At 40.2% G+C, this 25563-nt stretch overlaps 1 protein-coding gene across 6 annotated transcripts in view; it reads left to right on the plus strand.

Annotated features, from left to right (window-relative positions):
- STK39 (serine/threonine kinase 39) overlaps positions 1-25563 on the plus strand; it is a 107292-nt gene that overhangs the window by 42761 nt on the left and 38968 nt on the right. For 4 of the 6 annotated variants that reach the window (XM_062604681.1, XM_062604682.1, XM_062604683.1 and 1 more), the window contains 3 exons: positions 20589-20711; positions 20825-20857; positions 22806-22873. In XM_062604681.1, coding sequence (XP_062460665.1) covers positions 20589-20711; positions 20825-20857; positions 22806-22873 — 224 coding nt within the window. The remainder of the gene's footprint in view (positions 1-20588; positions 20712-20824; positions 20858-22805; positions 22874-25563) is intronic. The other 2 variants (XR_009961961.1, XR_009961960.1) reach the window with 1 other exon arrangement.

The raw sequence follows: 25563 nt of genomic DNA on the forward strand, positions 1-25563 counted from the left end.
ATTCTCACCCACAGACTCTCAACTTGCTCGTCATCTGTCCCTGGACAGAACTCGGTGCATTGTAGTTCCTCCCGCACATAAAGAGCAACCCCACCACCCCGCCTGGCTGGCCTGTCTTTCCTGAAAAGGACATAGCCCTCCATGACTATATTCCAGTCATGTGAGCTGTCCCACCACGTCTCTGTAACTGCCACCAGATCACAGTCTCCTGACTTAACACAGGTTTCCAACTCCTCCTGTTTATTTCCCATGCTGCGCGCATTGGTGTACAGACATTCCAGGGAGCGAGCTGAGCACACCGATTTCACCCTAGGATTATAGGAGGCCTCCCAGTCTTCATCAGTTCTGGAGTGCTGCCCCACTGGGGCAAGCCCAGCAACAACCCCATCCCCCTTCGAATCTAGTTTAAAGCTCTCCAAATGAGCCCTGCTAATTCGTGCCCCAGCATCCTTTTGCCTCTGTGAGACAAACCTTTGCCACTTGTCATTGTCCAGAATGGTGCCCTATAAAACCAGCTGTTATAAAAGAATCCAAAGCCCTGCCTGTAGCACCAGTCTCGAAGCCAATCGTTTATGGACTGAATCTTCCCATTCCTTCCCACATCATCAGTGGAAGATGGAAGGAGTGCGGAGAAGATCACTTGAGCCCCAGACTGTTTCACCATCCGCCCCAAGGCCCTGTAGTCTTTCTTCATCCCCCTCAGACTGCGGGAAGCAGCTTCCCCCTCACCTGTCTGGAAGACCAGCAGCGGGTAGTAGTCTGTTGGGTGCACCAGGTTGGGGAGCACCCTGGTGATATCCCTGATCTGGGCTCCAGGCAGACTACACACTTCCCTATGATGAGGGTCAACTCTGCATATCGGGCCCTCTGTTCCTCTCAGAAGGTAGGAGGCCCCTCCTTGCAGAGGATTGTTTGGTTTACCCAGAACACTGCTACAAATGGAACAAAAATAGTGCAACTGTTTTTAGGTTGTTGGCTGTTACTACAAAAAATAGAGGAGAAATTGGCATTCAGACCATGGAGTCTTTTGTTTTCGTATTTATTTGTTATTGTTTTTAGGATGTTTTTGGAAGTAAAACTTAATGCAAACACTTTTCCATTAAAATGTAAATTTGACAAAAGTTCCTATAATCAGAAAGCAGTGCCTAAGTTAGTGGGTCATAGAAGTGAAAAGTGTTCTAAAGGGCAGACGCATGCAGTTGCACCAGCTTTGTTTTAACATTTCCGATAAATGAGAAAGATTGCTGTCACGATTTCTGCCAGCATGCAGTTGTGCCAAAAGATACAGGGAACTGGATGTGGTAGATTGGTTTGTCCATCCTTTCTTTCATAGGGGGATTTTATGATTTGTATACAGTTTGTGAGGTTGAATTTTGTGCCATCTCAAATGCAGCAAATCTAGTACGGAATAGATGAGCTTTAAAACGAACTATGGAGTAGTTGGCTCAGTTGAGTGTCTTTTGTACTTCAGGTGGTCATAAGCCTTTCTACACTAAATTGTGTTGCTTGTTATGGCAGGGTTTAAAAACTCATGCATGATTCATCTTAATCATTAACAAGCAACCCTCTTCTGTATTGGGTAGTGTTCTATGGTTCATAGGCTACTATGGTTTAACTTCAGAATTCATTTGTGTTGTGATTGAGTCACTGTCTCTCAGTGTAACGGCACTGATCTGCTCATTAGCTAATAGTGTATTCGTGACCTCTTGACTTTTTCAGAAACGTCTACAACATGGGCGAACATGAGGTTGGTGTATAATGAGAACTTCTCTGGTTAGAACAGTAGTTTTTAAATATTTGGCATTTAACCGAGCTATTGAAATGATCAGTACTGGAGGAGGGTTTCGTTACTGTGAAATACCGGTGTAAGGTTTTCTTAAAGGTGCTCTTGAATGACTCCTGGTTAAAGAATCAAGACATGGTAAAGGAAGACCAGGCACACATGATGCTGGTGGTAGATTCTATGATCAGGAAGTAAGTCTTGTAACTAACCAGAAGATAATCCTATCTTATTGTCCTGTTTTTAAATGATTTGGGTTTCTGTCTGTTGCTGAGAGTGTGCATCAAGGTGCTGGTTTTACCTGCTTGCTTTCTAAGAAATGAAGTCTCAAATGCTTCACTCAAATGACATCCTAAGCCAGATTGCCTGTCATGGATTTGAAACAGTGTCTGTCCTAAGTGGAAAGTGACTCAGTAGAATTAGTTGATATTAAATCTGTTCCCAGTCTATAAGCTGTGACAGTATTTTGTCAATGTAGACAGCCACAGCTGGCTTGCTAGGGTCACCTTAGCATCATGAGGTTTCCTACTGTGCTGTCTTGAGTGAGGTGGTAGAAGAAGCCTTTCTGCCTGTCTTTGTTCATAAAGGTAAAGAGGAGTCCTGGGAGGATGTGGAAGTGTGTGTTACTCGTGATTTTGTACTTTTTTGGGAAGTTTGTCAGGAAGGTCATGCGAGGAAATGAATTACAAAGAAGATTCTGTGAATGCAGGGTGGCTTAGAAGCAGTGTTGCCATCTGTTATAGCTATGTGAGAATTTTTGCTTTCGTATGGGAAAGTTAAAGATTTATCTTCCTAGTTCTAAAAAAAGAATAAAATTGAAGGGAGGGAAAAAAAAAGGCAAACTTAGGCCCAACACTGAAGAAAATGAGAAGTTAAATACATTTCCTTGTTAGACCTTGTGAAGCTTTTAAAAGTACAGCATACACAAAAAGAAAATAGATGTAATTTGTTTTGACACTCATCCTTTCCGCACTTGTGCTTGATACAGGTGATATTCTTGAAGTTTGTGGGGAGAACTACAAGAGAAATACAGGTGAAGCAGGACATTCTTGAGACTGTGGTACCCAGTGGTATTACAGGGGACTCGGTTTAGCTGAAAAGTGCTCTTGGCTCATGAAGTTAAAATTATGGCTGGAGTTGAAAGCTTCAGGGTTTTAGTCAGAGCAGGTAGTTTGAGGCTAGCAAAGCACATAGATGGACTGGGCAGTAATAGTCAGTGTGCAGGGTCCAGTTTCTGTTTAGCCCTGAAAAGCAGCCCCACGACAAATTTATTGAAACTGTGCATCTGCAGGTAAACGTTGAGTTACGCAGTACAAGAAGTGAAAGGGGAAAAGGGATGTGTGCGTCCCAGCTGTGCTGCGTGGCACTCACAGTCAGCAGAGGGCAGCCGCATCTCACCGCTGTGCGAGAGCAGAGCTGCCGCTCACACAGAGAGCACCGCTGTGAGTGAGGAGGCTTTAGATCTGTCGTTTCACGTGTTGTAGCCCGGTTGAATGCATGCTGCTGCTTGTTACCTGACATGTAAACATTGGGGTTTTATAAACTTGGACTTAATAAAAAAAAAAGTCCATTATTTTCATGTTCATTTGCAATTCTTTTGGAGAATTACAGCCAAATTTTCATTGGTTGCCTTAATTTTTTTAAAAATGACTTGAATAAGTTTAGGTCTCCTTAAAATCTGTGTGCAATGGAGGGTGTTTATTACAGTAATTTCTTTTACGTGAAACCTTGCAGAAAACAGAAAGGACTACAGAGCCCTGGGGGAGGTGGTTAGGGGCTCTGGAGCTCAGATAGTCTTTTTGTCAATTCTCCAGGATACAGGGGAGGACCTAAAAAAAGCTAGGAGGATTGGCCAGGTTAATAACTGGTTAAAAGGGTGGTGTCATAGTCAGGGGTTTGGGCGTCTTGAACACCGGACCCAAGTTTGTAGGCCAGGTCTAGTGGGGGCTGGTGGAGCTGGTCTGATAAAGAAGGGAAAGAGCAGTTTTGGTAGGAGGCTTGCCAGACTGGTCAAGGAGGCTTTAAACTAGATGTGTTAGGGGAGGAGGACATCATTCCATCCCAACACACCCAGTCAGTTGCCAGCACCTACAATAAATGCTCAGTGCAATGCAGAGATATCCCAGCAACTTCAGCCAATGAGCCGGCTTCAGTTGGAGCTCGGCTCAGATGCCTCTCTACAAATGCCTGTAGCATGGGGAACAAACAAGAGGAATTAGAGATGTGTGCACATCTACGGGGGTATGATGTAATAGGCATCACAGAAACATGGTGGGATGGCTCCTATGACTGGAGTGTTGGAATGGAAGGTTACAGGCTCTTTAGGAAAGACAGGCCTGGCAGGTGGGGAGGGGGAGTTGCCCTTTATGTTAGGGGTAGGCTGGAGAGTATGGAACTCTGTCTGGGGACAGGTGAGCAGTCCACAGAGAGTTTGTGGGTCAGGGTTAAAGGGAATATAGCTATGGGAGACATTACTGTGGGGATCTGTTACAGACCGCCTGATCAAGGAGAACCTGCGGATAAAGCACTCCATAGACAGATAGGAAAAGCCTCACGCTCGCAGGCCCTTGTTCTCATGGGTGACTTCAACCACCCTGACATCTGTTGGAAGGACGGTACAGCCTGGCACAAGCAATCCAGGAGGTTCCTCGATTGTGTGGAAGACAACTTCCTTCTACAAGTAATAGAGGAGCCGACAAGGAGAGGTGCCATGCTTGACCTTGTGCTCACCAACAGGGAAGGGCTCGTTGGAAATGTGACGCTCCAGGGCAGCCTTGGATGCAGTGATCATGAGATGCTCGAATTTGAGATCCTCAGGACAGTGAGCAGAGTGTGCAGCAAGCTCAGTGCCCTGAATTTCAAAAGAGCAGACTTTGGCCTCTTCAGGAACCTGGTTAGTAAGGTTCCATGGGATACAGCCCTAGAGGGCAGGGGGGCCCAAGACTCTTGGTTGATGTTCAAGTATCACCTGCTACAAACTCAGGAGTGTTGCATCCCAACTAGAAGGAAGTGCAGCAGGAGGGCCAGGAGACGTCCTTGGATGGATAAGGAGCTGCTGAGGAAAATTCAAATGAAAAAAGAGGCTTATAATAAGTGGAAGCAAGGACAGGTGGCCTGGGAAGAGTACAGGGATGTTGTCCGGGAAGCTAGGGACCAGGTTAGGAAAGCTAAGGCCCAGTTAGAATTAAACTTGGCTAGGGGTATTAAGGATAACAGGAAGGGATTCTACAGGTACATAGCAAATAAAAAACAGACTAGGGAGAACGTAGGCCCCCTCAGGAAGCTCTCAGTAGAACTGGCTACACAGGATTTGGAGAAGGCTGAGGTTCTGAATGACTTCTTTGCCTCGGTCTTCACTGGCAAAGGCTCTGACCACACCACCCAAGTCTTGGAAGGCAGACACAGGGACTGTGAGAATGAAGACCCTAGGCCCACTGTAGGAAAGGAACTGGTTCGAGACCATCTTAAAAATCTGAATGTGCACAAGTCCATGGGTCCTGATGAGATCCATCCGTGGGTCCTGAAGGAGCTGGGGAATGAAGTTGCTAAGCCGCTGGCCATCATATTTGGGAAATCATGGCAGTCAGGTGAAGTTCCTGACCACTGGAAAAAGGGAAATATAACCCCCATTTTCAAGAATGGGAAAATGGATGACCCAGGGAATTACAGACCAGTCAGTCTCACTTCTGTTCCTGGTGAAATCTTGGAGCAGATTCTCCTGGAAGGCATGCTAAGGCACATGAAAAACAACAAGGTGCTTGGTGACAGCCAGCATGGCTTCACTAAGGGGAAATCCTGCCTGACCAATTTGGTGGCCTTTTATGATGGGGCTACAGAACTGATGGACAGGGGTAGAGCAGTTGACGTCATCTACCTGGACTTGTGTAAAGCGTTCGACACTGTCCCACATGACATCCTTGTCTCTAAACTGGAGAGACATCAATTTGATGGATGGACCACTCGGTGGATAAAGAACTGGCTGGATGGCCGCACACAAAGAGTTGTGGTCAATGGCTCAATGTCTGGCTGGAGACCAGTAATGAGTGGTGTCCCTCAGGGATTGGTGTTGGGACCGGTCTTGTTCAACATCTTCATCGCTGACATGGACAGTGGGATTGAGTGCGCCCTCAGCAAGTTTGCCAATGACTCCAAGCTGTGTGGTTCGGTTGATATGCTGGAGGGAAGGAATGCCATCCAGAGGGGCCTTGACACACTTGTGAGGTGGGCTGATGCCAACCTTATGAAGTTTAACCATGCCAAGTGCAAGATCCTACACCTGGGTTGGAGCAATCCCAGGCACAGCTACAGGTTGGGCAAAGAAGAGATTCAGAGCAGCTCTGAAGAGAAGGACTTGGGGGTGTTGGTTGATGAGAAAATGAACATGAGCTGGCAGTGTGCGCTTGCAGCCCAGAAAGCCAACCATTATCCTGGGCTGCATCAAAAGGAGCGTGACCAGCAGGTCGAAGGAGGTGATCCTGCCCCTCTACTCTGCTCTTGTGAGACCTCACTTGGAGTATTGTGTGCAGTTCTGGTGTCCTCAACATAAAAAGGACATGGAACTGTTGGAACAAGTCCAGAGGAGGACCACGAGGATGATCAGGGGGCTGGAGCCCCTCCCGTATGAAGACAGTCTGAGGAAGTTGGGGCTGTTCAGCCTGGAGAAGAGAAGGCTGCATGGAGACCTCATAGCAGCCTTCCAGTATCTGAAGGGGGCCTATAGGGATGCTGGGGAGGGACTCTTCATTAGAGACTGTAGTGACAGGACAAGGGGTAATGGGCTCAAACTTAAACAGGGGAAGTTTAGATTGGATATAAGGAGGAAATTCTTTCCTGTTAGGGTGATGAGGCACTGGAATGGGTTGCCCAGGGAGGTTGTGAATGTTCCATCCCTGGCAGTGTTTAAGAACAGGTTGGACAAGGCCTTGGGTGATATGATTTAACATGAGGTGTCCCTGCCCACAGCAGGGGTATTGGAATTAGATGATCTTAAGGTCCTTTCCAACCCTAACTATTCTATGATTCTATAATGGAGGGTGTTTATTACAGTAATTTCTTTTACGTGAAGCCTTGCAGAAAATGGAAAAGGGGAGAAACAAGAATTTCACCTTGAAGTGGTATTTTCAAGCTTTTGAGTCTGAAAGTAAGTGAAAATCACAGTATTTGATGATCATGAATTTTACGGTAGTAGACTGTTTCCTTAAATTCTCTTCAATGTGACCACATTGCTGGCAGTGAAACCGACCTTATAAGGAGTCTTCTACTGCTGTGTAATGAAAGCTGTACATGAGGCTATATTTGTTTTCTTTTTGCCTCTGGTCCTTTTAAGCAAGTAAAGAACTTGGATGATAGAAAAGGGTGATGAAACTGGAAAATGTCAGTTATAAAAGGAGGATCTTGTGATCCCTCTAACAGAAAGCCTTTTAGTAGTGATTTACCATTGTGTTGCCCATTCACCTGAGCAGCCAGGAAAGATAACGAGGTCTGATCTTTATCTTTCTTGTTCAGCTTTCAGAGTACCAAGTTACTTTGCCAACTTGCTGTGGTTTTGTTTGGCTTCCTTTGATTTCTACAGGTACCTTCTTGGCCTTAGCACCTTAATTTGACTTGTGGGGTGGAAGGGACCAGGCAGGAAGAAGAAAGAGGGTATAAAAGAGTCTCTGTCTGCCTGTATGTATTAGCCATCAGGTCATGCCTTATAGCCCATTTGGGCTTCCTTTTTTTGTTTGAAGTGTTACTTTAGAGAAACAATGCAACTCCTCTGCACAATTAATTGAAAACATCCTCCTTAGCACAGGTACACATTCATGCCTGAAAGATCTATTATTAAAATGTGAATGAACAAATTACTTTCAGTTAATAACATTCAGTAATGAAATCTATGTTGTGGAACTCCTTAATGGAGAAATAATGTCTGAAAACCAAAATTCATACTGGATTGCTCAACCTGCATGTTGGCTACTGAGATTTCTGCAAAACACTGCAATTTCTCAAAACAAAATTGTGTTCAAATGTTGGACTCAGACTGGAGCAGAAATAATAAGTATGTTGCGGTATTTATGTAGAAACTCATAGTTTTGGAAGGTAGAATTAGGAGTGTAGGGAATTACCTGCACTTGTTTACAAGATGTTTAGGTGACAAAATAGTGTCTCTAGTTTGTGCTGCTACATTTTTCTGTCCCTCAGCAGCATTATCCCAATAAGAGAAGACTCCATGAAAAAGTGAAACGAGGAGGGCTTTGGAAAGTGAATCCCCGAGAGTGGATGTGGAGTTGATACACTGAGCATCTATACCCGTTTTTCAGTACTTTCTGTAGAGGAATCTGCTCCCTCCGCCCCTCTATTGAGGCTTTAATGGCTTATATTTTCTCTCACTGATTGCTCCACTGTATTCACTTTCTAAACTAGGAGTGTGGGTGAGATTTCATGACAATCTTCTTAATTGATGGCCCTGAACCTCGGGTGTCACACTTATCATCATGATGCTGTTTGTGTTTGGCTTATAAAACAAACCAACATTATAAAGATTTGAAGCAAATGGTCTTTTTTTTAAACAGATTTCTGTTCTTCGACTTCTACTGTGTTATCCCTTAAAAAAGGGTGCTCTTCATGAGCACATAGAGAGAGCTGAAAAAGTCCTATTCAATGCAGAACTATCCATCTCCTTTATGCAGTACTATTTCATGAAAGAAAATGTAATGATGTTGCATTTCTTGACTTTAAGTTACCAGTGTAATTGATTCCAGTAGTGAGTAGAAGTGGTAATTTATACAAAAACGGTAAAGATTCTTGTATTTCTGATTCTTATGACCTGAGTGCTCTTTCAGGTTTTGCAATACTTTGGTGCTGCATTAAGGAAGAAGCGGATATTTGCAGGTATGCATCAGTGACTCAGTTTTTCCATATTGACTTATTTCATTGAAGGCAGTGATAAATGTTCCGTAAGCATGACATTGCATACTTCAGAGCAAACAATAAAAAGCTGTTTCGGAAGAGTGTGCTGGATAGCTGTGAATATGTATTTTAGTTTCAGCAGAGACTCGGTTTAATTTTTTTGAAGAAAATTATTGAGAGATCAAAACATGATTTATGAAAGCTTGACCCCAAAATACATTAAATGTTTTTGGCTATTATTCTGATATGATTTTTTCAATGGAATGATAGTTTCTCTCAGAGTTGCCATTGTTTGCAGACTCCAGTTGCATTTGACTTGGAACTGAAGAATTCGGTGCTGACTTGGAATTGAAGGATTTGATATTACTGTGTCTCTTAGTGAGATAAGTTGCATATACAAGAATATCATCTACTCTTGCTTTTACTGACTCAGGATATACCACCTGAAGTGCTAATGACTCCTCAGGTTCTCCCATAGGAAGGTCACCTTGAAATACTGAAATTCAGACCCTTCAGACTGGGGCATGGGAGACGTGTACACCAAATAATGTGTTTGATTCCTTGGAGCTTCCTTGCGTTCTTCAGTCAGAAAGTTCTGTTGTTTCACATAGGGAATATACATCCTGGCAATGTCTTAAGGGCATTTTCAGGAACTGCAAAGCTTTAAATCATCTGTGTCCTGTCAGTCAGTAATTTGGACAAAATCTAAGTGTGCATGTACGACGTAGAGAAACAGTAATAATTGATTTGCTGTGGAGTGTGAGCTTTTGTGAATCTCCAGAATTCATGACCAACCTTACCTGTTCATTTCTGCATACGTGATTTTCCTCCCCTCCACTCTCCAGGAAGGTTTCTGTGCCGTATGGTTGTAGGCAGTGAAACAGAGCATTTTAGTCTCTTCATACCACAAAAGGTGTAATGCAACAAACCTCTGCAGTTCTTGCAAAGGAAGTGGCTTACAAGCAATGGCTTGCGTATCTAAATTTTTATTACGAAATTGGAGTTTAAGACTAATGTCTAGTCCTGAAAGGCTAGTTGCGATTATCCCAGAACATAGTTTCTGTGCCAGATTAAATTCTTACTGTAAAAGCCACAAGAAAAACCCAAATCAACCAAACAAAACAAACACCACCAACGGTCAAAAACCAAACACACAAAAAAGGCAAAAAGACAAGAAAAAACTACTGTTTCTGCATATGAATATGAAACACTTAAAGTTCTGTCTAACTTCTTTTCCAAGTAGGATTAAAACAAAGAAAGGCTAATGAGAAAGTTTTTGTTTTTCAGGTTTTCTTCCCCCAGACTCATATTTGCAGTATGCAGAGCAGCTTAAGAGGAGGGGGTGCTAACACCCAATTACTGTGGTATTTTAACACCTTTCGAGTTCTGCAAGGCAGGTATGCCAAGGTGTTATTTTAGAAAGGTAGTGGTACATCCTTTTAATAACAATAGTCTGCATAAGTCATGGTTGGGAAAAAGCAAGGTTCCCAATTGCATAACACATATTCAGGTTTGTAGAATTTTTGTGGCTTGTATCAGAATAAAAATGAGACTATGTATTATAACAAACTTGGGGGGATTTAAGAATAGCCAGCAGTGAAGGGATTAGGATGCTCACATGACCTGTTAGACTGGGTTGGGTAGGGACTAGCTTTCTCTGGAAGCGGTGCCTCAACTCTTAAACAAAGGAAGATGCGTATATGTGGGATTTCGTGCTCTGTCTTGGATCTCAGATTTATTTAGTTTTTTAAAATGTGATTACAGTGTAGGTGTTCCTGTGCCGAAAGACTGCAAAAAGCTCTTCCACATGAAATATAAATTGTAGAAAGTGACTTTTCCATGGTCTGACTTTTACCTCAAGTGCTAAGGCGTAATTAAATGTGTAACTGTTTTAAGCAAAAGGCTTGTGCTGTGATTGGATAAATGTGATATGCTGATTTCCTTCATTGCATTGGAATGCAAATAAATGCATAGGAGTGAGGGTTGAAATTTGCTTTTGTATCTTATGAAACACTCAGGGAAGGTTTGCAAGATGGCTAAAGGTAAAAATCAAGTCTGATTACAGGCTTTAGATGTGTATGGAAGGAGCTGGTCTGGGTTGTTTGTTTTTTTTAATTTTATTATATATCTGTATATATATTTATTTTTTTTTTAAGAGAAGAAGACACAGAGCAAAATGTTGTGCTAAACTCAAAACTGTGTTCAGTAATGTCGTGTTTCTCATCATGGTTCTTCCTATAAAAGAGCTGGCATGGTAATCGGCATTGTAAATACTTCTCATGAAGTTGCATGAGCAGTGAAACTCTTGGGACTTCTGTTTAAAAAAAGAAAAAAGAAGAAAGGTGCTGGTGGTGCACAAACTCTCAGCTTGTCAATTACCAAGTAATATGAACAAAGTAATTCAGCATATCTGTTTCATAAGAACTTCTGGGATCTGTGTAACGGGAGAGTCCTGTCTCCTGTAAGAGCCATTGCCACAGTCTTAGGGAAAGGTGAAGATACACAGCATCACTTGGCTGGTCTTTCTGTGCTGCCTGAAAGTCGAATCTGGGCTTTTAGTAGGACAGACTGCAGAAAATGAAAAAAAAATATGAGGTGTTTAAATAACCACCTTGTCATTCCTGCTCTCTGGGGCACATGGGATTGTGCGTATCTTGAATACTGTACTAGCAGATGTAGCTGAAGGGCATCAGTGGTAAAATAAGACAATTTTATCTCAAGAAAAAGCTAAGCTAGTTGATTTATTTGGACTGCAGTATTTCCAGAAGGATGTGCTTAAAAGAACCAAAAAGATACGGGTTTCCTTCTGTAGATATGTAAGTATAAAAATGGAGAACAGTGCTGACTGTTCTCTAGTTAGAAATCAATAGGGAGCAATGTCAAGATTCCACAAAGACTTTTGCAGATGTGTTTTAAAGGGATTGGGTCTACACATTTGCCTTTCTCCAGGAATTCAAGAGAAAATTACAGCTGGGCTCTGTTACCTGTACGTGGATGGTGGTAAGGCACCTTCCATGTTACTGAAATGTGTAATGCTTATTAATGCCATCAATTTTGCTTACACAAGTGTATCTTATTTACCGTGCTTTCAGGTCACTGTAGTCTTTTGTGGAGCAGAGTTTAAAATGTTTTAAATCTACCCAGGTTTCTATCCTAAATATTGAGTTGCTGGAGACTTACAAAGGAAGAGCTTATATAATTGAGATAGTGGAAAAATCAAGATTACTGATTCAGTCATTTTCCTATAGAATGAGGAAGAAGACAATAGATGCATAGTATTACTCTTACTGAAATAATGGATTTTTCATGTGGTCTATATCATGTGCTGTACCAAGTATGTATGTATGCACCGGTATCTCACAGTATGTTCTATGTTTTTTTAAAATTAGACACCAAAATAAAATACTAAGTGGGCCCAGTTCTTTGCTGTTTTGAGCAGTTATAAATAAGGAAATAGAAAGATTTTATTATTCAGAAAATGATCATTCCCTTCCTTGTCACCCTACAAAAACAAACTTGTGAGGAGATTGCAGGGGCAAAAGAATCAGTGATGAATAATAGATTCTTTTTTTCCCCAGTCTCTAACATCTGCATATAACAAGCACATCAGTGCCTAGAAGACAAAATTCATGTTTTGTTTCCTTACGCAGTAGCCTGTTTTTCATCAAGTTCTGGGAAATGTGGGCAGCTTCTGTATTCTGATGCTGGAGTTCTCTCTCTGTCAGGCTAATTTGGGTTAATCTTTGATAGTCTGGATTTACAGTTGCTCTGTTGATCTGGTTAAGAAGACATTCTCCTGGAAAGCTGGTGCATGCTATTGTTGGCTGGGAATGTTAAATTATCTGTATCCCACTTTAAAAAAGCAAGGATAAATAGTTCTGTCAGCAGCTTAATTTATTCTTAAGTCTTTGTGCCTCTGGTATATACTGGAATAAACTTGAACGAGCCACAGAGTGTACAACAATAATAATAATATGCTTAACACTTTTGTGGTAGTCATGATTTTTTACTAAATTGTCCATGCATTCTCTGTTGTAGCTGTTCATAATGTCTTTCTTCCACAGCTGTGTAATGTTGGCAGTGGCTTGTTAAGTTTTCCCTCCTACAAACTGCTTTTGGTTGTAGATTACAGTGTTCTAAACTGCTTTTGTGTTGGGTGCAGTTTAAATGCTAGCCATTCAAATTCATTTTTTATTCCCTAGTGCTCATCTAATTTATGTGAAATATGTTTTCTAATATGTGTTAATTTGTCTTTGTAAGGCTGAAGGCTTTCATTGTTGCTTTATTAGCTAAAGTTATGATTCAGTTTACTTCCTATTTTGGAAGGAGCATTTAGGTTTTTACAACAATAAAACCCAAATTAGAATTGAGATGTTTTAACTTGTTTCCCTTTCCCTCTGAAATATTTACTGAGAGAGACAATTGATGCTATGTATTTTGACTAATGCTGATGGCGAAATTGCTTTTGTATAGCTACTGCATGCAATGTAGAAAAACTTCTTCCTTATTTTTGTAGAGATACAAGAAATCTGTTTCTGTTCCATGCTTTGTCTTAGGTTTGCTTTGTGTCCTTGGATATATCACTTCATTTGTCTGCTTCTTTATTTCCTTCTGTAAAATGAGAGGCATGTAACCAAGGTATCAGCAGAAATACATAGAATATTCTGAACTGCTGTAATGAAATGCAAGCATGTTGCCTTTGATAATCAATCTTCTAATAATATCTCAAATGATAACCAATAAAGAAATTCCAAATATTTACAGTATTCCATGTACAATCCCTGTTGTATATTCTTGTTAGGAACAGTATTAAGACTGTTGTTTTTACCTTCCATTTGCCTTTCCTTCCGTATTGATCCAGCACTTCAGAAACTGATTTTGGTCCTAGGCTAGTACCTCTTTAGACAGCCCTTCTTACGCTGGCTTCTAAGGCGGCTAATGAAAGGTCATTTACCATTTGGTTGGACCACATCAATTTGGAGCAAACTGGAGCTGAATGAGTATACGGAATTCAATTATCTATGGCTCTAATTACTAATCTCCATTGAGGATGAGCAGCCATTCTTTTGTTGCTGAGGTTTTTCTGCCAATTTCAGCACTGACACAAGAGAGATTGGGAAGTTGGACTGAAGTCCACCACCAATTTAAGGCTTGCATATAGAGGTCTGCAAAGATGCAGAGATGTCTTTTTCTCCAGCAGGCTGAATCATGAATTTGTAGTCAATATTTCATTATGACAGAAACCATGGCTGCAGTTGCCAAATAAGTTTTACAGTCTTAAAAGTTCCCTCAGAAAAAGAAAAGGGGAACATAGAAAGAAGACACTTCAATTGTCTATATGTAAACAACAGGTTTTTGAGATAGCATGAATTGGGAAGAAGATAGTGCATTCTGTGAAGGACAGTTCATGTGAGGGAAATGCTATACTTGATTGTAAAATAAAATCAGAAGGAGAGAAGTTTATGTTAACTCAAGGGTAAAATGTCATTTAATCTCATTTTAAGATGGTAACAAGGCACAAAGTCTGGACTTTCTTTGTTTTTTGATCATTGTATGGTGTCCTTTGAGAGCTATGCAGTACTCATTCCTAAGTTACATCTTTAAGTCTCCAAGTTAAGCATGCTTTGAACTTCATTCCTTCTTGTCTTGAGGGAATTCTTGTCCTTTCCAGGGTAATAGTAGAGGTTGGGATGAACAGTGTCTTGCATACACTTGTTCATCCACATTAGTTTCCTGTAGCACTTTTGAGGGTAGAAAAACTCTTAATGCCCATATTTGTGAAGTGTACTGTTGAAGACATTTCAAAAAACACTTGTTGAGTAGAGCTGGGAGTTGAACTGTCAGAAATAGAATAGATTCTTTAAGCGGGACTTGAGATGCCCTCTGAGGCGTTCGTCATATTGCGTTGTCTCCCTGCATATTTTCATGATGGTATTGCTGTCTATGTGATTTCTTCGGATCTGCTGCTGTTTCTGTCAATTTTTCCATGGGTTCCTGCAGTGACCCAGTGAGGCTGAGCTTACTGAGAAAGCACAGATGAATGCTTTGTGCAGTGGTGAGCACAGCTTTCTATAACCTTCCATCAGTAGCCATCTGGTTTATTTTTAGATAACCGTTGAGTGTTTATGTAGGCTGTCAAGTCCCCATGAACTCTCCTCATTGTTTCTATGTAGTGATTTTTGTGTTGGCCCATTGCAGCTTTTACAAGTTGTAGCATTTCAGAGAGTAGCTGCTCACTGCCACAGGAATGAATTTGTAAGCTTTGCCATAGGGGACTACAGTTTGATGGGAGAAAATGGGGTAATAGTTTCCCTCTCTCTCTCTCCCGATGGGCATACCATAGTAATGTGTTTGCTACAAATGCTTGACACCTGAGGCACGGATTTCTGTTGTTGTATTGTGCAATGTGAATGCTTAACAGGCTACAGTTCAGTACATGTATGTGTATAACTATTCTTCAACAAAATGGTTCTGCGTGTTGCACATCTGCTCTTCTAAATTGAAAGGAAGCAAGTAGGCAAGAATGTCATCTAGAGAAACCCAGTCTTTGTTTCCACTTTGGTGAAGATGCATTTCTAGTACTGGTGTCACTCAGTGATTGTTTATCTTTGTTCCTTTTTTTCTTTTTGTCTTGTCGCAGGCCTGTTATAATGGCCCTCAATGTACTTGCTGGAAAAGTTGTGGGTTTTTTTTTCCTTGTGTTGAAGGTTGGTTAGGCCTTTAAGGACAAAAGCTTTACCACACTCTTTGACTAACATTTCAAGAGTAATCCAAACGGTTGAAAAGACTTGATTGTGTGAAAATCCTCTGAAGATTACTTCGCATACCTTTATGAAAATGTGCTCACTTTAATTCTATGGTGTTTTGTGAGACAGGGAAAAAAGGTTAGAGCAGAAGATACATTGCATCCTAGCAAACTAGGACTCAAACTAGCATAGAAGGTAAGTGTTTGGTGGCATTGAAGATAAGTATTTAAGAAGAATCTGCTTCTTTAAGGGACAAAAGTGCTTTAATTTTATGTGTGGTTATCAAAAGGTCTTAGGACTTGCAATGTTTTTTAAAGTGGCTTTGTCTTGATACAGCAGATGTAATTTGAAAAACAGATTACTAAAATTTGAGAGAATATCTAAAGTGCCAAAATAGCTGCCTTCATACTTTCTTTCCTAAGCAAAGACATAACTAGTTAATGCTGAAACTTATTGGTTGAATGGATTCTGACCATTCTTAAACTCTTACAGATGATAGTAGTCTAATAAACTGTATGAAAATTGCAATGGGTGCTGTCCCCTTTAGTTGATTTGTATCTCTTGTCCTGCTGTGGTCTCCAAATGCTGCAACTGTCACAACAATGCATAAATGCTTATCTTAGATGCATCCCTTCTGAAAGTACAAATAATACTTTAATATGAAAAAAAATACCAGGTTATTTTTTCCTGAAGTAAAATTGTCCTTTTTAGTTAAATATTTGATACCAATGAAGCGTGTATCCACACTACAAAATGTTTTCCTATGCTACTGTTTCTGTTTCAGAACATAACAGCATTGTGCTATTCAGGTTCTTCTCCCCCCCCCCCCCCCCCCCATGAAGAAAAGAGATATTTATATGTGAAAGTAGCATATAAAAAAACCCACCTGTAGCAGGTAGTTTCATTTCACCCCTTCCCACCCCCCCAAAATGTGTGCTGATATGTAATGCTGATGGTACAATTTATTCAGAGCTGCAAAGATACTTAGGAAAAGGGCTTTTAATATATATATATATATACACATATATATATCTCTCCACTGAAAAAACAGCAATATGTTTATGGGTTTTGTATGTAGAAAGGAAAGAAAAAATACTGAGCCTAATACTGCAGGCCTAGTATTTGGGCTGAGTAAAACAAGAAGGAATGACTAAAGATTGTGTCACAGATTTAAAGATCTTAAACTAGCATGCTCGCAAGAGGGGTGAAGGCAAATGTATGCTGTCTCTGTATATATTTGCTCCCTGTTCATGCTTGTCTCTATCATGTTTGGGGAATTTACAGTGCTTTTTACCACAGATGACTGGGGCAGCTATTGAAAGTCATATTCAGCTTCTCTTCTTGTGCAGGCTGTAGTGCTTGTGTTAGTTTGTGATCAGCTAAATTAAGAAGTTGATTTGGCTTCAAGCTAAGTGTGTTCATAGTGTTGTCTGCACAGCTGTAGGAGCACACATGAAAGCTTGAGGAGGCTTGGCGTCGCAGATCATGCACTCTAGTTATGTTGCTGCGTTGTAGGGGTTCTGAGTACATGATTTTGAGGATCCTGAGTGGTTGCCGCTGTCAGAGTGATCCAACTTCCCTTTCACTGCCCCTTTTGTTTCTGCCTCTCTGCTTACAGTGTCTGCTATTTGACCTCAAGATGGGCTGATTTGACTCAAAAATTTTGCAAAGAAACTTGTTCAGAAGAGAAAAGAAAGCCTAGTTTTTCTCCCAGGCTGGTGGGTTGAATCTAATGGTAGGTCCCTGGTGGTACAATGAGTAGATTGCAGTCCTGATGGACATCTTGGGATTGTTTTTTTTAGCAAACCATTGGTAGCAAACCATTACAGATTGTGCCAAATTCAAAGAAGCTTTAGCTGTATAATACAGGTTTTATTCTTTTACTGCTTCTGCTGTATTTTTGCTTTTTATTAATGTGAGTTGAATGTGATAAAATGCTAGCTCACTCCTAAAATATTGCATGTTACAGTAATACGCGTTACTGCCCATATACCTCTTAATGAATGTACTCTGAAAAAGACACTAGAAAATCTACAGAGAAGCAATGCTGTACTAGTATAAAGTCTGTTACGTTATGTTTCTAGTACAACAGAAATTTGACCTAATATATTTCCATCCAATATGGGATTTTAGAGTTATACAGATTTATGATGAATGAAGAGACAATGAATTTATTTGCAGACATGGTGCATCACTTTTGCTCTGTCCTGCACCTAGGAGACACGAGGCTTTGTTGCTTTTAGCATAACTGAGGCTGAGTAAAGCCACTTAATAAAAAATCATGCAAATTAATTTGCTAAGTAATGCAAGTGTTAGCACACCTGCCATTTAAAAAAAGTCATAGACAACAACTTCACATTTTCAAAGGTTGCATAGGTTGGGTACTTTGCACTAGCTGAAATAATGACTTCTTTTCTGTGAATACGTGTGCTGGTGGGAATCAGTCTAATGGAAAGAGAGGACAAGTCTAAAGTTTCGTTTTTCTGCCTTCAGACACCTTTTAAGAAAATAATTTAACATGGTATTTTATTTTGGAGTAACTTACTTTGTTTTCCTTGAGCCATGTGTTTAGTGCTTATTAAAAGGCAATCTATTTAAAACTTGAAATGCACTCCATCTTCATCAGTAAAGCTTTCTCCCAGAACTCTCTGACAGCATCATTAAGCTCCATTAAAATCATTCTAGTTAGAATAAGTCTTCAGAACAACTGAAAATGGATGCAGAAGAGATTTTGATTAGAGCAGTATGTAGTGTGTGATTGTGTCTGTAAACCATTCTATTCTAGTTGTCTGAGCAGCTTGCTTTGGCTGGGGTTGATGTCCTTTCATAGGTTTGAGTATAGCTGTTGGGAAGATGCTTGTGCTGTTAAAGAAAAGCCTGTGCCAGGACTGTTTCTTGAAGGATAATAAATTATATCCACAAGAACAAGGCAAATTGCCTGCTAGATTACCTTGTGTCTGTGCTAATCCCTGAGGATGTAGGCAGTAAGGGCCCACTGATTGCTCTTGGGCTGATTGCAGCTGAGTAAGAAATTGCTGTGCTACTGTTTCTGTTGACTCTTGCTTGTTCCTCCCCCCTAAACACACATGAGCTTCTTGTACTGAGCTTTGAGGCAGCTACAGCTAAAATTGGTGCATTAGGAGCCTAGTATGGGAAACAGGGAAAATAGTGCTGATTTTGTCCCTTGAGGGATGGAGTAGGAATATTCTCCCCAGTGTCCTGCATAGGTTTCCCCTCTTCTCAGTTACAAATGAATACAAAAGATGGAGAAACTGAGTAGGGCACTCATATGGTTGTGCAGGGAAGAAGTGTAATGGAGGATTATCGTAAGGACCAACGAAGGTACAGAAATGCACTGGGGTTCTGGAAACTTCACTCTTTCCTCTAGCTCAGTCTTCTATGTGCAGAAGGGAAGGGAGAGGAGCAGATGGGTGTTTGGGTAGTGTAGGAAGGAAGATAGGTAAAAGAGTGCAGACAGACACCAAGTTACCTGCTTGAGTATGTACAAGGCTTTGAAAGAAGGCTCCTAAATTCATACTCGCTCCTGCTTTTGTGGTGTCAGGCCAGCCAGCTCCAAATTGTGCTTGGCAACAAAAGTAGGGAAATAGCTTAAGTACCCAGCTCCTTATGAAAAGCCACTTTGGAAAAACTATTGATATCTGCATCACACAGTGTTCTGGAAGCTCACAAGTGTTAGGCTTTGAGTGTCCTGTACTGTTTTATGCCATGCATATTTTGCTGAAGTACCGCCTAATTGGATTTTGAAGCAGCTGGAATCTGTCACATGCTGCATCTCTCCTGGCATTGTGGTTTGCGGCAACTGGAGGGGTTTAGATCACTGTTAATACCAGTTTAGTCTTTGTGAGCTTCATTATATTGAAAACCCAGTAATTTCAGTAATTTTCTAGAAATGAGATTTTTTTTTTTTTTTTTTATCATCTTCCTGTTTTGTGAGGTTGCCATGCTGGCAGAATGGGTTTCCATCACCGCCACCAATCATCAGGATGATAGAACCAAATTAGTCAGTGCTCAGTATACTTCAGTGCAATACATCAAAGCAGCACAGACAGGAACCTGTGAAGCCAAAATTGAACCAGGCTTTTGTATGTTACTGTGGATACTGGCAAACAGGATATATGATTTTGGGCTAAGACCATCTAGTTAATACTTTTTTAAGAAGTTCTTTTTATTAGATGTCTTCTGCAGCAGTTGTTCTTGGCCTGAAACTGTTTTTCTGCCGACTTAGTTCTCCCTTTTGTGTGCTGTGAACACTTAATGCTTTGTTCCTTTCGTTCTCTTACCAATCTATAGGCTGTTTTGCTGAATAACTTTTTTTCCCTTTTTCATAATTGAAAAGGATATGCTTTAAGCTTTTATAAATTTATAGTGCTGGGGAGCATTTGAAGTTGTGCAGCGGGAACTCTCTATTGGATCAGTAATGTGAAATAATTAGAGAAACTGGCTCTAACCTAAACACTAGTGGGGCTGCTTCTTACTGTGCTCACATCTCATGGGTCTCATAAATGTATACCAAGGTGTGGGAAGAACTCTTGGATGTTATTTTGCTTTGCTCAAACAGACTAAAAATCTGGGGGAAAACAAGGCTTGTTGTCAAGCTCTGAAGAAGGGCACGGTGGCATCAGAAGAGTTTTTGATTTTCAGATTTAGCCATTGGATCCTCCTGTTAAGCCTTTTTAGATTGTTTCATCTACAGTTTGCCAAATAGTTTGGTGTTGCATGCCTGCCTTCTCAGTTTGCATACAGCCACTGCGTTAACTACGGATTACTTTTACTTCTAAAGTATCCTAAACACATTTACATGTTTTAAAGCTTTTTAGCAGAACAATTAGTTTTTAAGACTTGTGTGTCAAGAGCAACCTTATTTGTGTAACCTCTTCCTTGCAGAGCTTCCTTTCATGTCAAGGGTTAGTTCATAGCAAGCAGCTGTCATCTACCTGAGCTTCACCCCATTTTCCTATATGAATTTTGCATATCTTACTGTTCCCACTAGCTTAAGGATGTGGTCAGATACTATTCCAGTATGCCAGTGACTCCTGCAGCAAACTAAGGAAAGCATATAGGAAAAAAGTAACAAAGAATTGCTGATTAACCAGAACACTGATAAAGATTAAAGATGTCTGTGTAATTGTACACCTGTAATATTTTGGAAGGTCAGACGAGTACCGGGTTCCAGTGGTCACCTCCATAAAACAGAAGATGGAGACTGGGAATGGAGTGATGATGAAATGGATGAGAAGAGCGAAGAAGGCAAAGCTGCTGTTTCTCAGGAAAAGGTAACTTTTGCTTGTACCATTTGCCCTCTGAAAGATTTTCTGTCACGTTAGTATTTCTGGGTCTTCAATGTATAAAGCTGCATAGCTCATATCTCACTGCATTTGTTTTCCAGTCACGAAGAGTAAAAGACGAGGAGAACACAGAGGTAAAAATGTCTTTATCAATTTATTTTTTTCTTCCAAGTATTTGAGTGAAGGGCTTTCCTTTTAATTTCTGTTGTTAAAAATGTGATTTGAGGTGGGAGTGTTGTTCTACAGCCTTGTATGGCAAGTACTTGTGAGGATAGAGCTATGCAGTTGGGCCTGTGATAATTAACTTGAGCACATTGGATAAAATGGATAGGAAATTTAAAGCCGTATTATGTTTGTGCCCAGGAGAATTGGTTAAGATAGGTAATTTGGCTGTTTTTCAATGAATCTTCATGACTGGATCACACTAATTTCTATCTTTTCATCAGAGTAATAATGTCTGTATTGGAGTAGCCAGAAGATCTCCAAATAATTTTTCATTCTCAGGATTTGTATCATTACATGTAGCTTATAATTAAAATGTGTCATCCCATATACAGTAAAATAGTTCAGTATTGTGGCATAGTAAATTAATTCAGAGGAATAAAATACCATACTGAATTTCAAGGCCCTGTGCTGAAACTGTGGGAAGCATCACTGCTATAAATAACTGCTTAATAGGATTACTGGCTTACAGCCAAAATGCTGTTTTAAAAATGTCTATTCCTTGAGTGGGTGACCCTTGCCACTTCACCTGCCATTTTAGATTCTCTGATCTTTATTGGTGTCATAGAAATCTCCTGAAAAACCAACAGCTTCCTGCCAGCTTTGGTCCTGTTAGCTCCTCTGATGACCCTAGTCCTACTGTTGTAGAGTTATTTTACACAGCGCTTCAGTGTTTGAGATGTCTTATGTAAGCTGAGTTGGAGGGGGGGGGGGGGGGGGGGAATAAAGGACTTTCACCAGACAGCCTTTTGTCTTAGAACTTCAGAGTTGTGCAGTTTATACAGGTAACTCTTTTATTATGAGCTGTTTAGTTTATGAAGGAGAAAAATGCTTCTGCTTGAAATCTTCTTTTTTCTGTTTTCCTAAACACTCCAGAAGATGACTTGGAACTAAGACAAGTGCAGCTAGTCACTGTTGGTGTGTGTCTGTTGGTCTTTGGGCTTCACATTCCTATACACTGAAATAACAGATGCAGAAATAACAGTAGTAGTTTAGATGAAGAGGAGGAACTTAATAGGAGTAGGAAAAAAGTCTACTCCCCCTTTAGTGATTAAATAATTCTCCAAATATTCATTAACTTCTGTTTCAAATACATAGATAATAAAATAGATGCAAGACCTTGTGTAACACTTTTTTTTAAGTAGCTTTAGTATGGAAAACTATCGGAAAATAAACAAATGAAATTTGTGATGCAAGTCTTTGTTTTGGAAGGAGTTGACTGTAACCTTTGAACAGGCTTCTGTGAGTGGTGACAATATGCCAAGTTAAGTATGAAATCGTAGCAGGGTAGACGACGCTGAGCAATGCTGTATGTAGGACACACTTTTGCTTGAGACTTCATATAAATGCTAGTTGAGAGCTGGGGAAGGTATCACAGTGTGAGGGAGGAGTGATAGTGTGAAAGATACCCATATTCCTCATTTTTCTCTGTGAAAGACATTCTCTGAGCTGTGATGTCTGCTTTGATATGCTGCTAGTTCTTTGCAGATGGGTAGATGCAAGACTTCCTTAACAACCAAAACTGTTACACAAAAATAATGTGAGTAGTAGCATGGTATTTTCACTGTGTGCATATTATTTAATAGGTTACTGGAGCTTTGATGCAAGGTGGATTAAAAGCTCTTACACTCAGTGCTTTAATGCAGGTCTTATCATTTGTATCTCTGTAATTGAAATATGGCAGTTTTACTGGTATCAGCTATATTTTAGGCTGTGTTACTGAAAGTGTTTAAAAGGTTTTTGAGAGTTAGAAGATGTGTGAAATATTCTGTGCTAACTACAAACTGTTAGCATGGCAAGTATTTGGGGATTCCCCCCCCGCCTTGGCATCTCTTATAAGACTTTCTTCTTTTTTAATAGTCTCAGCCTGCTGTTAGTGACGAATATAGTGAAGTTCCATGTGCAGTGAATCTTGTCTTAAGATTAAGGTAAGAGATTCTTCTACTTGTTTTAGTATTTCTTTTTAGTAGGCTGTATTATTCTTGATCTCCCTCATTACTTTCATAATATTAACATAAAATAAGTGTTAACCTCTTTAATCTCCCAGTATGACCAGTATGAATAGTGTTTCTATGACTAATTGCTGTCTTTTAATTGCTTACTGAAATAGTGTAACATGAAAAGCAGAATATGAATGTGGCTTCAGGCTAAGGGTACCCTTCATTAAGTATTTCTTTTCTTTTTTTCCTTGCAATGCAGGATCACAGTGAGAGGTTTTTAATGAGTTTCTTTCACACTTCAGCAGTCAGCCTCTGACAGAAGTAAACCATAGCTGTATTACAAGTTGCCTACTCAGAACGTTTTTCACTGGCAAGTTTGATCAGCCACTGTGGAGAAGTGACAGATATTTTAGAAACGGATACAAATTTGTTGTCTGGCTTAAATTTATACATAGTTAAAATGAGTCAGATTGCCTTTAATTAAAACCAGCTTATAACTAAGATTTGAATTGTTTAATTATGTGTTCTCATTCTTAGATAAAGGTATTTTTTCAGAAGAAGCTTTGATGACTTTTTATGTATTTAAAGCCATTTTCCATAAATTGCTAGCTTAGTTAAACTTACTGCTACTCACTTGAAAACTTGTTTACATCCACTTTGTATTGACAGGATTTCTGTGAAAGGTTGTAAGCGCTTAACAATTACTATGGGAAAAAGCGAAATGTTGTGGGGTTTTATGCTAACAAAAAGATAAAAAGTCAAACAGAAAATACTTACAAATTTACAAGCAGTATTTTAGAAAAAAATTAGCCAATTTATGCATAACAAGTAGCTTTAACAAAGTAACATCAAAAACTGTTAGTAATCAGAAAAGTCTCTACAGAACGAGTGCTGAGTTCCAAAATCTATTATCTCCCCTTTTCTTTGACTGCTTTTCGACTGACAGCTGCAAAATATTGCATGGCTGCCAAAGGTTGTTTACTGAAGGGAGGAGTAATAAATTTTATTGTGGGGAGAGAAAAGACTTAAAGATTATTTGGAATCAGTTTAGTTGTCCGATTTACCTAAGTGCCCAGTTATGCTGTCGATATTCTTTTTCATCTCTCTGCTGACAGACAGGTAGATGAAACCATTTATGAAACAGACTGATTTATACTGCTGCGCAGATGTACTAGTGAGGTGCTTTGGGTATTTTTAAATTACGATGAAACCTACAGAGTGATTGGCTTTTACCCAGTTGCTTGCAGTGTTGGCATATCCACAGGGCAAACATTTTAGTCCTGCAAGTACAGTGAAATGTCAGGATTATGCTCTTAAGCCAGAAGCAGAGGAAGATTGATCCTAGGAGACTTGAGTTTCCAAATTCTTATTTGCACGGTGAACTTCTGTTCTTGTTAAGGATCCTCTTAATTCATGGGTGAAAAGCTTCCCTTCTCTTACCCTCCCTAAAAGCAAATCTGTAGTAACTAAATTAATATGTGACAGTTATGAAGGTTTAGATGGTTATTGGTAGAGAGGGAAAAAAATAAGAATTTCAATTTTAGGAACCATAAAACTTCCTTTAAACAAAACAAAGCAGTCTTGAACAGCAGATACACTCTGGGGCCTGGGAACACTGTTGCTGGTGTCTCAGGAAAAAAACCCGAAACAAACCAAACCAAACAAACAAAAAAACCCACCCAAAATCTAATGCGTAATTTTGCAGAGCAAATTTTGTTACTTTAAGCTGACCTAATTTTGAGAGAAGACTGCTCTGCAGTGCAGACTCCTGGCCGCACGTGAGCTCTGGTTGTATCTTGCCTTAGTGGTAGGAGAGGGGCTGAAATATGCACCTTTGCACTGTGTGTTTGGGTTTCTTTCTGATGGAAACCTGAGCATGTAAGTAGGATCACAGCTACCACATAAACAATGTGTGTGTGTGGTTGGTGGGTATATAGGAGTGCAGTATACCAAGCAACACTTTTCCTTTAGCTGGGAATTCACAAAGTACGTATCTGAGAATGAGGGCTACAAGCTTCCTATGCCTCTATCCAGTGGTCTAGATTCCGAGTTAATATTCAAGCTTTTTTTTATATTTGCTATTTTAAAGGCAAGAGTTATTTTGTTTATGGAACATTCAAAGAAATTCAGGGCAGCCATTGGCTGGCTGCTATGTATGTTGTGTTTCGCAAGATACCTCTGATGGCATTTGAATAGTTGTGCTTCCTCTTCAATGTTGACCCCAGGAGGGGAACAGCTGAGGCTCCTGTGAGTGAGGCAGGGCTGTGCAATCTGCTGATTACTTGTCAAGGTTTGTATTTGAATGTCTTGTTCTTCAGTAAATTAACAGAAACCTTATTTAGGGAAAGGAGTTGATGATCATTTTTTACTTTTAACAAAATACTTACGTTTTTTCCATTATTGGATTATCTGTGGGGAGTTATCTCATTTGCCTGTCAGTATCAATTACCTATCAGTATCAAATACCTATCAGTATATTCTGCTAAAAGCTTTTAATCTTTGACCCTACTGTAGGCACATTAACAGTGGCCCTTGCCTGGCAGTGAGTGGTTGCACCCGAGAGTCAAGGACTCCTAGGTTCTGCATTTGTGAGTCTGTCTAGCTGCAGCAGGCAAATTAAGAAAAGCCAGCTCTGGAGAAATAGTAGCTGTGGTAACAGTATAGTGCTGCTTTGTGGG

Source organism: Pezoporus occidentalis, unplaced genomic scaffold (genome assembly GCF_034315485.1).
Source record: "Pezoporus occidentalis ecotype Australia unplaced genomic scaffold, CSIRO_AGI_Poc_V1 ctg88, whole genome shotgun sequence".
In the NCBI taxonomy this organism is placed as follows: Eukaryota; Metazoa; Chordata; class Aves; order Psittaciformes; family Psittacidae; genus Pezoporus; species Pezoporus occidentalis.